This window comes from Poecilia latipinna, unplaced genomic scaffold (genome assembly GCF_001443285.1).
Source record: "Poecilia latipinna isolate Pla-1442-1.1 unplaced genomic scaffold, P_latipinna-1.0 Scaffold2678, whole genome shotgun sequence".
Lineage (NCBI taxonomy): Eukaryota > Metazoa > Chordata > Actinopteri > Cyprinodontiformes > Poeciliidae > Poecilia > Poecilia latipinna.
In genome coordinates this window covers 28,353-42,920 of record NW_015115294.1, presented here as the reverse complement: position 1 = coordinate 42,920, position 14,568 = coordinate 28,353, and the positions used below count along the sequence as shown (strand labels likewise).

General features: G+C 42.2%; 2 protein-coding genes across 2 annotated transcripts; one reads left to right on the top strand and one right to left on the bottom strand.

Moving 5' to 3' along the window:
* Positions 1-29: 29 nt before the first annotated feature.
* Positions 30-6,183, top strand: dusp28 (dual specificity phosphatase 28). The gene is made up of 3 exons (XM_015020880.1): positions 30-471; positions 1,566-1,962; positions 4,414-6,183. The coding sequence occupies exons 2-3, from the start codon at positions 1,615-1,617 to the stop codon at positions 4,513-4,515; spliced, it is 450 nt and encodes a 149-aa protein (XP_014876366.1). The 5' UTR covers positions 30-471; positions 1,566-1,614; the 3' UTR covers positions 4,516-6,183.
* A 503-nt stretch (positions 6,184-6,686) lies between these two features.
* Positions 6,687-13,904, bottom strand: proca (protein C (inactivator of coagulation factors Va and VIIIa), a). Its single transcript, XM_015020876.1, has 9 exons — positions 13,822-13,904; positions 13,481-13,564; positions 11,809-11,966; positions 11,187-11,211; positions 10,620-10,730; positions 10,286-10,426; positions 9,588-9,706; positions 8,261-8,378; positions 6,687-7,363 (listed from the first exon to the last, which is right to left on the bottom strand). The coding sequence occupies exons 2-9, from the start codon at positions 13,557-13,559 to the stop codon at positions 6,795-6,797; spliced, it is 1,320 nt and encodes a 439-aa protein (XP_014876362.1). The 5' UTR covers positions 13,560-13,564; positions 13,822-13,904; the 3' UTR covers positions 6,687-6,794.
* Between the last annotated feature and the right edge of the window lie 664 nt (positions 13,905-14,568).

Below are 14,568 nucleotides of genomic sequence, written 5' to 3'. Positions count from 1 at the left end.
ACAGTAAGATTTAATAATGTACAGATTCATGCAGGCTGTGCTGCTTTATATTCAGTCCTGTTCCCTCAGTTTGAATCTAAGTCACATTTTTGAGCCATAAAACAGAAAATCTGCTGGAAAAAGATCCGAGTGGAACATCGTTGAGGTGAAGTAGAACCAAACAGTTGGTGAAGTGATTTTTATGATGGTGATTCTAAATATTAGCTACTGATCAGTTAACAGACAGAAACTCTCACTGTTTCCTGTCAGGCTTTAATCTGAGCAGCATTAGGACCCTGCAGCTGTCAGCAGCATAAATATAGCAGCAGGAGCAGTGTGTGTGTGTGTGTGTGAGGGTGAGTGTGTTGTTGATCAGAACAGTTGGGGGTCATGAGGAGGCCTGGACACAGCGGATCGGTCGGTCTGCAGGAACGGACGGAGAACGGGTTCCTCTGAGGAAAAGCAGATTCATTCAGGAAGGTGCAGCTGCAGGTCAGACCGACGTGTGTGTGTGTGTGTGTTAGGTGCTGAAATGTTTTTTTTTTATTTTTGAATAAATTAGGAATAATATCTAAAAGATCTGAAATAATTCATTGTGTCCAAATTTAAAATGTATTTCATTTTAATGCAAAAACAATTAATATCAAACATAAAAATGAAAAATGAGAGAAATACATAAAACACATTTCCACTTTAACTGACCAGGCTGGAGAAACTTCACAGCTGTAATAAACTCTGGATGTTTGGTTTGTTGGGTAAATAGCTAATTTAGTTATTTATTACATATATATTATTACATTTCCAGTGATCAGCAGCATCGAATCCTTGGAAACTGAAGGTTTAAGAAAGCGGAGAGCATCTGCTGGTAGCTTCCTTTTTCTGCCACCAGATGGCGTCACCATCGCTTTCTTAGCCAAACGTGTGAACTGTTGACTCAGCAGGTAAATGCGACCAAATCAGATTCTTCCACATCCGTCTGAACGGACAAATTCTGATCGTTTTATCCCCAAAATATCTGATTTGTGTCATTTCTACATGTGGAACTAAATCACGTCTGATCGTTTTCTGCAGTCTGAACGGTCATGTCGCGTTTTATCCGACATTGTTTACATCCAGACGGTAAATCTGGATGAACAACGACTGAAATGAAAGAAGTTTGTGTCCAGTCAGGTTTCTCAGCTCCGGTCAGATGGGTTTAGTTTTATGATCGGCTGTCGGGTCTGAAAAACGCTAAAATCCATCCAGAGGCGGCGGCGGCCATTTTCCAGTAAACGCAGCGCTGCTGTCATGTCCAGGTTCTTATTCTGCAGGTCGCTTTGGGGTCAGAAACTGTTCACACACAAGTCGCATTTAATCGGTAGCATGAACGCAGAAAAAAATCGGACTTCAGTGAAAATTTGGAAATCGGAACGTAAAGAGTTTAAGATTTCTTTCTCTCTTTTCTCTGTCAGGCAATAAACTTTTACCATCAGCAGGAATCTGAGGAGTTGAGAGCAGATCTTTGTGCAGAATTTGGATAAAATCCTTATAATTTTAGTTTTGTTAAACTGCCCGTCTTTAACGCTCATGCTTCTCCTTCCGACCAGGAAGCTGTTGGCTTTGGTTAAGTACGGAGGCCCAGGAGGGTCAGACAGGATGCTGCAGCTGTGTAAAGTCACCAAGGCTCTGTTCATCAGCAACGCCCGCTCCGCCTGCAGCGACGACCTCATCCAGCAGGAGGCGGTGACGCTCTGCATCAACGTGTCCAAGCAGCAGCCGTTCCCGACCAGCAGCGGCGTCACCAGGATGCAGATCCCCGTCTACGACGACCCCAACGAGGATCTGTACCGCCACTTTGACCGCTGCGCCGACGCCATCCAGAAGGAGGCCAACCGCGGCGGACGCAGCCTGGTCTACTGCAAGAACGGACGCAGCCGCTCGGCCACCATCTGCATCGCCTACCTGATGAAGCACCGCGGCCTGACGCTGACGGAGGCCTCCCAGGTGATCCAGGGTTCCGGGTTTGGGCTTTGCAGATGTAGAAAGAAGGTGAATCAGTACCAACAGTTCCTCCATTCATATCATCATAAAACACGTCGAACGGAAATGTTGCTTCTACTGTCGGCGCCGAACTGCGATGTCCAGCCTGGTTCTGGTGCTCAGAAGAACCGGAGCAAATCACAGAGTCATCTGCATAAGTTCAGATTTTCACAGAGAAGCAGCAGAACCTGGTCCGGTTCGGCTCCAGTCCAAACAAATCAAGTTTTTACTTCAACCCGTTCAGTGAAATAGTTCTGAATGTTAAAGTCCAGTTCTCTTTCTAACAGCGACCGACTGGATGATGGTCAACAGTGACCTTTGACCTGCTGTATGTTTGACAGACACATTAAATTCCCACTGAGTTCATATTTGTAACTCTGGGTCAGAACCAGCAGCTGTAACAGGATCAGACAGAACAGATGAATGAAGCGGTTCCGGCCGGGTCCATCTGCTCAGCAGAACCGAAGGTTTTAATGTCCAAGGTGACTTTGGACCCGACAGACGGAATAAATTCCTGCTGATGTCTGAGTGACCTCTGAGCTGAGGTCACCGAGCTCAGAGGGAAACATCCAGGCTCAGAATGAATCTGATCACAGAAGGGAGCTAAAGATTAGGGTGATGGACGGAGCTCATCCAGCTCCGTCATCAGAAACAGAGGAGGAACATTTAAAATCAGTTTATTATCTTATTAGATCAAAACACCTTTAACTACATTTAGACATCAACAGTCATGGATCACTTTCCTTCTAGGACTACCATTATAAAAGTCCGCATGAGCATCTTTTTACATTTTTGGATGCTGCAGAGTCATTATTAGGAGCACTCCAATGTTCTTTACATCTATAAAATCCTTATAAGTCCTCCTTTCCAAGTTTGTATGCCATTTATCAATAATAACTGATTAAAAATAGAAAATTTGCAAAACAATAACAAGAACTCCATCCGTTTATAATTTTTTTGACATATTTTTGTAAATATGAAGAGTTTCCTAACTTTATTTACCAAAGTCCCCAATACAAAAAAGTTGCACACAAGCCTTCTAAACCAAACACAATTTATTTGGAGTTTTTTCAAAGCTTAGTTTCAAAGTTACAGCCAATTTTCTAAAAACAATAAAACGAGGGAAAATAAAAAAAATGCTTTTATCAGTGCAATCAGAAAAAAGAAGTGCAGAAGATACATTGCACATTGTACATCAACAATAAAATACAAACATTTAAATGAAAGTGTGTCAGTCTTTGTGTATTCACATGAGAAAATGTCTGTCCACATGACAAAATGTCATGATGAGAGCAAGGACTTTATTTTTTAGCATGCCCACTGGAGCACGTGCCGGAAACGGAAATGACTTTCATGAAATCTCACCTGAAGTCATGTGACATTTCATGAAATCTCGCAGTATTTCATTCTGTCAACGTCAGAACAACACAGGAAGTGATTGGCCAGACCCGAGCTGATCTACAAATATAGGGATGGATGCCACATCATGTTTGTGGACCCATCCTTTTTACTATAAATCTGTGAACTCGTCTGCGCGCACACAGCAACTCGGGGGGGATGTTTAGGGTCGGAAAAGGAAGCGCAATTCTTACAGTTTAATATGCAAAAAAAAAAAAAATTGCTCTACCTTACGTGGTTCGAATTCTACCGGCATTTGAAAAATATGTATGCATCTCGGATCGCCGGCGATCTGGTAGCCCGAATCGAGTTAACTTTTAAAGGGGCAGAGCGTTAAAAATGATTTAACAATAATTACATTTATAAAGAAGGAATAACTGAAGTGATGCAGCTTAAAGATGAAAGATTAAATTATGAAACAATACCAGGAAATCAGAAAAAAACTGTAAAATAAAAACCTTAAATTATGTCATGATCAAGAAATGAAATATGTTCCAGTTTCTTTGTTCATAATCTTGTATGATATTATTATTATTATTATTATTATTATTATTATTATTATTATTATTATTATTATTATTGTAATAACCCAACATGTATAAAATCTTATAAAATATTCTTTAAATCTTGTCTTTAATATATTTTTTCACACTTTTTTTATTTTAATTTAGTGTGAAACTTTGAATTTGTCCTCTTTGGGACAATAGAGATTATTTCTGTTTCTATTTTATTCTTTGAACTTTCAGGTTGATCTGATTGAAGCTGAAACCTGAAGCCTCTTTTGGGTCACATCTCTTCATTTCTGTGCCTCTTTAGTTGTTTTTTCTTAAACTAAAATAGTAAAAGGTTTTAAAATGTTTCCATAAACCTGCAGTCTGTTCTGCTCCTGCAGTTTAAAGGTGTTTATTTTAGATCAGTGGTTTATCTAAACCACCAGCAGAGGGCAGCACCGTCCGGATCCGGACAGAACCTCGGTCCAGAGTCGTTCTGGTTCTGATGCTTGTTGTTTCCTCCCAGAGGGTGAAGACGGCTCGGCACGTCGTGGATCCGAACCCCGGCTTCATGTCTCAGCTGCAGCGATACGAGGAGGAGCTGAGGAAGAGGAGAGGAGCGTCCTGATGAAGCTGTGGACGGTTTCCTCTCTGCTCAGAGTCACAGTTTGAATTTTAATCTGAAAACTGAAACTTCAGGTCAGTTTGAGGAGATCAAACTGATACAAACAGGAGAGAAACACTGAAATGAAATCAGCCACAAAACTAAGAGATTAGATTTGAGAAGTAAAATCATAATGACTCAGAAATACATAAATAGTGTTTATATTGTATAAAGTGATACGCTGACATGCAGTGTTTCAACTTTAGAGTTTCGTTTGTAGCAAATCTTAAAACTAAAAAATAAACCCATAAAAACCAAGTAAAACAGTGCAGAAAACATCAGATCTATTAAGTATTTTATTTATTTATCTTATAAAAAAAAAGCATAATTATTGCTGTGAAAAGTGACTGAATGTGGAAGTGAATTTTTGGCGAACGAATCAGGCAGATTGGCTTGCAGAAAGTTAATGATTTATTATTTTAATTATGAGATTTAAATGACAAACTTCATTTATTTCTCCTCTTAAACAAGAACCAGGTTCCTCAAATATATTAGTTTTTTTTTTTTTTTGGTGTTTAAATTTATTAGAGCATTTTTAGAGCAAACATGTTTTTCAAATCTGTGTTCTGTTAAGTTTTCTGGCTCCATATTTTTATGTTTTCCTCAAATTTTATCTCTAGTTTTTTCTGACCACAGGAAGGAAAGAAACTCACAGAAATACAAAAAGAAAAGGAACGAAAAGGAGCTCAAACTGATGAAAACATTTTGTTAATGATCATTTAGAAAAGGACATAAAAAGACGGATATTAGTCCCACAACATTAGAGATAAACAAATATAACTTTATTTTTATTATTATTATTATATTTGGACTCTGCAGGACAGGGAAACGCTCCACCTCTCCTCGTTGGCCTGATAGATCTGTGATGATCAGATAAATATCTCAGCTCTGATCAGAACCTTTCGATCTGAATCACTTTGTGTGAAAAGCAGGTTTGGTTTTGGACAGAAGGTGAGTTAAAGCACATTCATCATTTCATCATTTATGGAAAACAACAGATTTTGTTTTTGTTTTATCAGACAAAGGGAAATGCAATAATAAATCCAATTTCTCAAGTCTAAATAAAAAAAAGCATCTTTGTGGAAACTGACATCATGAACTGGTTCAAATATTTTACCTTAAACTTGTTTTTGTTTTTCAAACATTTAATCAAAAGCACAAATTTAAAACCAGGCAACTAGGGGGAAGTTTTAGGGATAAACGTTTTCCTGTTCAGTGTTGTAATAAAACGAATAAAAACTCAGGTCAGAACTCCATGTTTGTAAAATATTAAGGTTTTACTGGCTTCTCTAGATGAAACCATGAAGATGTTCACTGTTGAAACTTGTCAGAAGTTGTTTAAATGTGGATGTAGTTTAATAAACTTAGTGGGTTTATTAAATTTGTGATATTTGGTGAAGCTGAAGCTGTAGATGTTCGTGTCTCAGGTGAATCTTTACTCAGCTTGAATCTAATAAGTTTATCATCATATCTACTTCAAACTGTGTTCAGTTCTTGGAACATTTTAGCGTACAGTAAATGCCTTAAGTGAATTTATCACCTGAATGTGTCACTGTCCCTTTAAGAAACTGTGCACTCAGTTTTAACTGGAGGAAAATGACAGTAAATATAATAAACAGTTCTGCTTTCTGATCTGTGTGTAATCATGTTGCAGTTTGTTGGTCGTCATAGTTTCACCTCAGGTCATCATCAGATTCATCAGATAATCTGATGATCATCACATTTAATCTTGTTTTGACACTAAACTGATGTACGGCAGCCAGGAAGGCACAAAATAAGTGGCGAGCGTCAGAAGACTCAGAAGTTTGTTATTCATCCAATTCAATTCATTTCAAAGTTGAATTGTTTCTCCCAAACAGAAGTTAGATGTCTTTAGTGGGTCTGGGTGGTGATTCTGTGGGCAGAAAGACTGAAGACTGTCTGAGTGAAGAGACGGTCAGCCAGGAGCCCTGCATCATTTAAATAATCTGAGTTAAACAGGCGTTTGACAAACAGCAGGTTTTATTGTAGATGAACATGAAACACATTCAGATGCTTCAGAAGAGGAAACCCTCCAGCAGCTTGAACATGTAATATCTGGTTATTGACCTGAAGTACGAAGGTCAGTGGTGGTAAAACAGACACTGAAGCCTCTCTAGAGTCAGCAGGTTTATTTAACGAATCGGTTTCCATCAGCACTGATGCACTGAGGCGTTCCTGTGGGTTTGACGCAGCAGACGGTTGGTTGGCTGGCTGGCTGGGCGTTACTGAGGCTGATGTCCTCGGTCCCATTCCTCCTGTACCTGAGTGATCCACTCGTTGTAGTTGGACACCTTGGTGTAGATGCCCAACTTATCCACCATGCCACAGCGCTCGCCCCACGACACGAGGCCGACCAGGAACCAGGTGTCCCGGTACAGAGTGACCATCGGCCCCCCGCTGTCCCCCTCACAGGCATCGATTTTCTGACCCAGGATCCCGGCACAGAGGACGTTGTCGGTGATTTCATGGGGAAACATCTGCTGGCTGCAAGCGGTGTGATTAACCAGCGGGACTTTGATGACGTTGAGCGCTGAGCTGTACCTCCCGCTGTCATCTTTACCCCAGCCGGTCACCACTGTGGTGGTGCCGTTCAGGTGCAGCACCTTCTCGGCCAAGGCGCGGCCAGGTAAGCAGGCGGGGACGATGTATTTGGAGAACGGGGCGGGCGACTGCAGACGCATCAGGGCGATGTCGTTGTCCACCGTTCTGGAGTTGTACTTGGGATGTTTGAAGGTCTTGGCGACTCTAATCGAAACCTCTGTGCCTTCATTTCTCGTTCGCTCGTAGTCACCTGAGTAAAAAGGTCATGATCACGATGAGGTGTTACGTTTTTCACACTGCTGTCACACTATTACGTCTTGTGAAAGAAAAACTGCCTCAGGAAAACAACTCTCCCAGAATGCCGAGCTGCACATCTAAACCTGGAGAATAAGAGATTTATCATCAGATAAATCAGGCAGAAGTTGGAAAAATTTACTTACACGCCAAAGTTCACTCCTGGAACAGAACAGCCACAACTTCAACTAAAATCCTCCAGCAATGACACAGTAATGACATCACTCAATGTCACACTATGCTATACTGAGGCTTTACTCACATCAGGATGGCAGATGCTTGAAACTGAAAGTGAAACTTCTGCCGTTACGCCTTTGCTTACTGCTTGTTTTGTTCTCTTCATCCTCATCTGATCACTTTGGTTCATTCATAGAGCATTCATATTTAATGGTCAGTTAAATATGAAAAATAATGATAATAAACCGCAGGGTGGAAAGGTCATGACTCAGCAGAGCACTGTGAAGTCCACAGCACTGATCTCAGATTCATGCACTAATCAGTTTAACAGCTCATTGAAGATGACACCATTACTTCAGACTTTATGTCCAAAAAATCTCCTTCATTTTCTCTCTGTAGATCTATAGAACCAGATCTTCAACACCTCAGTGTAAATACCAACATAGCAAATACAGCAGCTCAGCATTTCAAGTTTCTGCTACATGACTGAAGTTTTTCCCAAGTTGGTGAGAGGATGAAAGAAGCAGAGGATGAAATGAAATGTGAAACCTGCTGCACTGCGATTAAAAGATGAAATAAAAGTTGCACAAATACTTCAGTATCATTTTGTCTTTGTTTTGGTGTTATGATCAGTTTGATGGTTTATGGATTCGGTGTCTGCAGACGGAGCGCTCACCCAGTCGTACGGTGAACCTGAAGTTGTTTTCCAGGCAGTGGGCAGCAGTCAGGACCCAGTTTTCATCAATCAGGACGCCTCCGCAGTGAAAATGCCCTCTGGCATTCATCACCAGCACCTAGATGTACAAACATACATGAAATATTAACAGAAAACCTGAAAACACACTGCTAAAACATTTAACTCAAGTATTCACATTACTTTAACTAGTTCTTTTTAAACCAAGCTTGACTTTAATTTGGAAGATCATTTCTTGGTAACTGGCTTTAAACAAAGTTACACCAAACCCAGGATCTTTTTTTAAAGGAATTGTGAATCCAAAATAAGATCTCAGTGTTGGCAGCATGAACTTTAATCAATCTGACTAAACATCCTTAACAAAATATCCATAACTTATCCAGCTGGTCATTTTTTCTTTTTACCTATTTGAAAATATGTTCTATTTGTTTTGCCAATCTGTACAGCAGAATGTTTTTTAACTCTTCATCACATTCAGCTCCGTCTTCATCGTCTTTAACTGCAGAGGAATCTGATCCACCGAACATTAAAACTGTCCAGTTTTAAGGTTTTCAGCTGAGACATAATGTCTCCATTGAGACGTTTTTGGTTCACCTCAAAGAGCCTTTCCAGTGAGAAATGTCTGACATACATTTTCTTCTAATGGTGTCCAGAAGGGATTCATTGCTCAACCCAACACAGACATGCAGGCAGCCTGGTTGGTGGGTTGGTGGGTTGGTTGGTTGGTTGGTTGGTTGGTTGGTTGGTTGGTTGGTTGGTTGGTTGGTTGGTTGGGTGATTGGTTGGTTGGTTGGTGGGTTGGTTGGTTGGTGGGTTGGTTGGTTGGTTGGTTGGTTGGTTGGTTGGTTGGGTGGGTGATTGGTTGGTTGGTTGGTTGGGTGGGTGGGGGATTGGTTGGTGGGTTGGTGGGTTGGTTGGTTGGTTGGTTGATGGGAGTAAAGCCATCCTACTTGAAGTTTTCCAAGTTCTTATCTGCAGCTGGAAAGCCAAAGCTGTCAGTTTGGACAGGTTGGGGTTTCTATCATTTCTGCAGCCGAAGTTGTGTTGATCTTGAGATCACCAGCAGAGCAGTTCCTGTAGACTCTGCTGGAAGATTTGGCCTTCCAGATATGAAGCTCTAAAACAGACGATTACCGACTCCAGGGTTGGGAATGAATTATTATTCTGAAGTTCAAGTATTTGATGGTTTATGTTTGAGGTAGAATGGTAAAAACCAGTCAAACTGTGCAGATAAAAATCTCTTTTTCAGTATTCTGGTCAAACATGAGGTGTCTGCTGAACTCTGAGTGTTTCCCTGTTGCTTGGTTACCTGCCAGGGACTCTCCCCCTTCTTGCCCACCTCCCCTCCGACCGTCCAGGGCAGCAGGCCGTCCGTCGGCTCGCTGTACTCCGACCTGTTGATCAGAATCTGACCACAAGACGAGGAACCTGCAGCACGAAACAGAATGTTAGCATGTTAGCAGGAATCCAGGCCAGTTGATGCTTTGTCTTTATAGCTTTATTCGGTTACATCCAGAGGAGCATGCTACATTCCTGTTCTACTTCAAAGCTGGAATTTTATGATTTTCAAGTTTGTAAACTTCAGAACCCCTGAAGCAAAAATCTTGACCTAAAAAAAGTATTTTTGACCTTTTACCTCAAAATTGCAGGAGAGATAAACTTGTAATTTGCACTTCTGTCGGTCTGTAACTCCTAAATTGCTCACCTTCATGGTATGGTTTACCATCACACTGGCAGATTTCACTGGTTCCCAGTTTGCAACTGGAAAAAGGTTAACATGGGTGTGACATCATCGTGATGTCAGATTTGTAACATTAAAGTTGAAGGTTGAATCCATCTTTAGCCTAGCACAGCTTTAGTCGTGCTCAGGATGTTCCTCCACCTACTGGTGGGTACCATGTATTGCAGCATTTTTAAATTGAAAACATCAGTTTAAAAATATTCTGAGTGTTGCGTTAAAGCGTCATCAGAGCCGTCAGCTGATCTGAGGCTGGGAGTCGCTCTCACTTCTCGGGCTGCATTTCCTGGAGTCGTCGTCCAGTTTGTATCCGTTCAGGCAGCTGCAGCTCCGCCGCGCGCCGTCCGCGCTCTCTGAGCATTCATGGTCGCAGTCGCCGTTGTCCACAGAGCAGTTTGTGGCTGTTACATCTGGATGGAGTTTAAAAAATCAGGCATCGTAAATAAATGTTTGGTTTCGGGTTAATTTGTCGTGTTTTTCTCTTTTTGTTGTGACATGATGATCATATCCACATTAGAACCGGGTCTGAACTGATACCAGCCTCCTGACCCGAACCCTCATCAGGTTCATATTTTTGACCCGCAGACAGAAGGTCGGACTCACTGTGTTGGCAGTATCTGCCCTCGTATCCATGGTAACAGACGCACTTGTAGTCCTGGTGCTGATCCATGCAGTCTCCATGGACACACATGTGGGACTGACACTGGTTCCCATCTGAAACAGACCACAGACCTGATCGGATCAGACCGGACCGGATCAGACCGGACCGGATCGGACCGGATCGGACTGGATCGGATCGGACCGGATCAGACCGGATCGGACCGGACCGGACAGCGTCAGAATCCGCTGCTGCAGAAACTCTGAGTTTTCACTTTTATTAACCAGGTTTTACTGCAGCTTCCTGCTTCATACAAGTTCATGTTTCTGGTTTAGCTCAGTTATTGTTTGTCAATAATTCATCTACAATAACAGACGTACGTCAGACCAGCTGGTTTTTCCATCAGGGATGCTGGAAGTTTTCTGAGAAATTAGAGCATGAAGACAAACAAAACTCTACAAAAATGATCCATCAGGATTCTGTTACATTTATTATTTTTATCCTCAGGTTTTTATATAATTACTGACTATAAGGATCTTTTTCTTAATGCTGTCGGTGTTTAAGTGACTCACCGGTGTACACGGTCCAGAACTCCAGCTGCAAAACAAACAGAACATCAGAGATAAGAGTTTGGCCCTTCAGCCAGAGATGAACTACAGAGTTTCTCATTAAACTACATTAAAGTTTAATGGGAAACGTGATTATTGCTGCTTGAGATCAGAATTTGAAACATGATTCATACCTGAGCTCAGTTATTAGCTTAAAACTAGTTTTTTTCACCTCCTCTCTTAATTTTTCTTTCTTCCATTCAGAATTTAGATTTTTCCTCAAAATATAAAATGAAAACTCAAAATATAAAACTCATCTTAAAGTGTTTGTTTCTGCCTTTACCATTCTCCATAATGAATCTAAAATGTGTGCAGAAAGATTCAGTTCATATTTGATTCTTGTTGCTTATTTGTTGGTTCATTTTAAGCTGCTTAATAAATCCTCTGAAACGGTTTGGTGAAGGATGAAGGGATGAAAAGCATCAAAACACTTTCAGGAGTCAGACTAAAGTATTTAACAGATATAAACCTCTGGTTTCCTGGGTGGAAATTATGAAGGAATGAGAATCTAAAGTTTTAATAACCATAAATCTTCCCAGTAAAACCTGAATCATGTCAGTTTTCCTCCGTTCCATCCATAACTTACTGTCGCCTCCCGGGTTTGGAAAATCTCTCTGGCCTCCTCAAAGTCACATTTCTCCTCCACACATTCGCGCTCCTTGTTGGGCGGCTTCAGCTCCTCCAGGAAGCTGTTGGCCCGGCGGGACCGGAGCAGCATGTGGGCCGAGGGCGGGTCGGAGAACACTGGACACACAACACACAGATACACACAACACACAGAGACACACACAACACACAGAAACACACAGAAACACATATAAACACACAACATACAGAGAAACACACAGAAACACACAACACACAGAGACACACACAACACACAGAAACACACAACACACAGAAACACACAACACACACAGAAACACACAGAAACACACAGAGACACACAACACACAGAGACACACACAACACACAGAAACACAGAGAAACACACAGAAACACATATAAACACACAACATACAGAGAAACACACAGAAACACACACAGAGAAAGACACAACACACACAGAAACACACAACACACAGAAACAGCATTTACACGTTTCACTGTTTGGGTTTTATCAGACTTTAACAGGATCAGATCCTTTAACTGGATTTCTGTTGAACAGAAACAGATCAGATCAGACCAGACCGAACTGGACCGGATCAGATCGGATCAGACCGGACCGAACTGGACCGGATCAAACCGGATCAGACCGGACCGAACTGGACCGGATCAGATCGGATCAGACTGGATCGGATCTTAATCTGGTGTTGAGCTTCATTTGGTCGCAGATGGGAGATGAATCTTCATCTTTTAAAGGGAAACTTGTTATAATGTGACTGTATTACAGCTATGAAGACATGCGGATGTGTAAAAACTAAATGCTTGAAAACAATCCCGGGCCATCATTCCTCCTCCACCGTGCTTCACAGCTGGGATGACGTTTTCTGATCTGTTGCTGTTTATTATGACTGAACGTCTTTATGTTCATGTCAGGATGAACAAATTTAGATTTTTTTAAAAAGACAGTCGGGCTCAGTTCTGCATCTCTTCATTCTGTTTACTTAAAGAATCTGGATTTTATTTATTTAAAGTTTCTTCTCTGTGAAGTTATAAACTTCAGACATGTCAACAAGAACAACATGACTTTAAATCTCTGGAAATAAATAATATAAATAATTAGTGTTTTGTATCAGGAAATGAACCTGGAACAAAAACAATAATTTCCAACTTTATACGTCACACTGGACAAAAATTACACAAAAATATGACATTATATTGAGATAAAATGTTTTCTTTTCAATGTAATAATAAAAAGCAGAAAAGACTTTAAAATCAAATCAAACTCAACTTGTTTTCTCTTTCTTCCTCCCTTGTGACCAAATGAAGGACATTTATTTGGTGGTTTGTCTGTGAAGTTTTTCTTTCACTTTGAGGTTTTACAGCCACCAGCAGCAGTTCTGTCTGTTCTGTCTGAACGGATCAGAACCAGAACCTGCTCTGTCCTGTTCAACGCATCGCAACAATCAGCTCAAATATGTTTAGTTCCCTGAAAAGGATGAAACCTGAACATTTTCATCAGAAACATGGAGATGGACATGTCCAGGTCTCCCTGTGTTCAGGTCACACAGGAGGAGTTTTCCTCAAAGGTTTTTCCTCAAAGGTTTTTCCTCAAAGGTTTTTCCTCGTATTTAAAGTATCTGAGGAAATCCCACCTGACAGGCTGAGGGCTGAAGCCGACCACAGAGCGACGCAGACCAGCAGGCAGAACGCGGAGCGGGTCATGGTCCCCATCAGACCTGCAGACACCAAACAGATCAGAGGAGGTGAAGACCATCGTTCTGCTTTTTAAAACGCAGAAACGTTCTCAGCTCCACTGGAATATTGATCTGTGTCGCCTGCAGGCTCAGAGTTCTCTGGACAGAACCGACTCAGCCTGCGGTCCGTCTGCAGAATCTGAGCTCCATCAGCTCATCGCCAGGCCAAGACACAGGAAGCAGGAAGCAGGAAGCAGGAAGTGGCTGCTTCCAGAGGCAGAACCAGTTTTAATACTTACATATGAAGAAGCGGCGCTGAGGCTGAGACGCTGGTCCAGTCGGCCGCCGCTGCGTTAATGAGTGACCAGCCGTGTTGACAGAGAGTCCACAGTCTGCAGCCCAGCCTGTCAACACACAGCCTGACCTTTGACCTCCACCCACTCACCTCTGAGGCCGATCGGCATCTCAGTGTCCGACAGAGAAATCTGCTGCTTCTGATTAAACATGAAGGTCCAGGGGCCCCTGAAGGTCAGGGGGCCCATGAAGGTCTGGGGCCCATGAAGGTCAGGGGGCTTCCATGAAGGTTCGGGGGCCATTTCAGGCCCTTGGACCTTCATGGGAGAGTAGATGGAAAACAAATTAAAGAGCCTGAAGCAAAAGCTAAACGTCTCCTTTCCCTCTGATGAAGGTGAGTGAATCCCAGGAGACGAGCCGAGAGGAGCCTCTATGAAACAACAAACTTCTTTCAATGGCCTAGTCAAAGGCCATTGAAAGAAAACTGATTTCATTCTATGCCAAAGATAAATGTTCTTTCATCTTTTCATGAAATGCCATGAAACCGGGCCACAGGAAATCGGGCTGGAGGAACCAGGCCGGAGGAACCGGGCCACAGGAACCGGGCCGAAGGAACCAAGTCTGGGGAACCGGGCCTGGGGAACCGGGCCAGAGGAACCAGGCCGGAGGAACTGGGCCAGAGGAACCGGGCTGGAGGAACCGAGCCTGGGGAACCGGGCCTGGGGAACCGGGCCGGAGGAACCGGGCCGGAG

Excerpts from the sequence above, each read along its gene's own strand:
- dusp28 (XM_015020880.1), top strand. The coding sequence starts at position 1,615 with ATGCTGCAGCTGTGTAAAGTCACCAAGGCTCTGTTCATCAGCAACGCC. Across the intron at positions 1,963-4,413 it reads CGCTGACGGAGGCCTCCCAG|AGGGTGAAGACGGCTCGGCA; the intron begins GTGATCCAGGGT and ends GTTTCCTCCCAG.
- proca (XM_015020876.1), bottom strand. The coding sequence starts at position 13,559 with ATGGGGACCATGACCCGCTCCGCGTTCTGCCTGCTGGTCTGCGTCGCT. Across the intron at positions 10,427-10,619 it reads GGGCAGATACTGCCAACACA|ATGTAACAGCCACAAACTGC; the intron begins GTGAGTCCGACC and ends AACTCCATCCAG. Across the intron at positions 7,364-8,260 it reads CAGGTTCACCGTACGACTGG|GTGACTACGAGCGAACGAGA; the intron begins GTGAGCGCTCCG and ends CTTTTTACTCAG.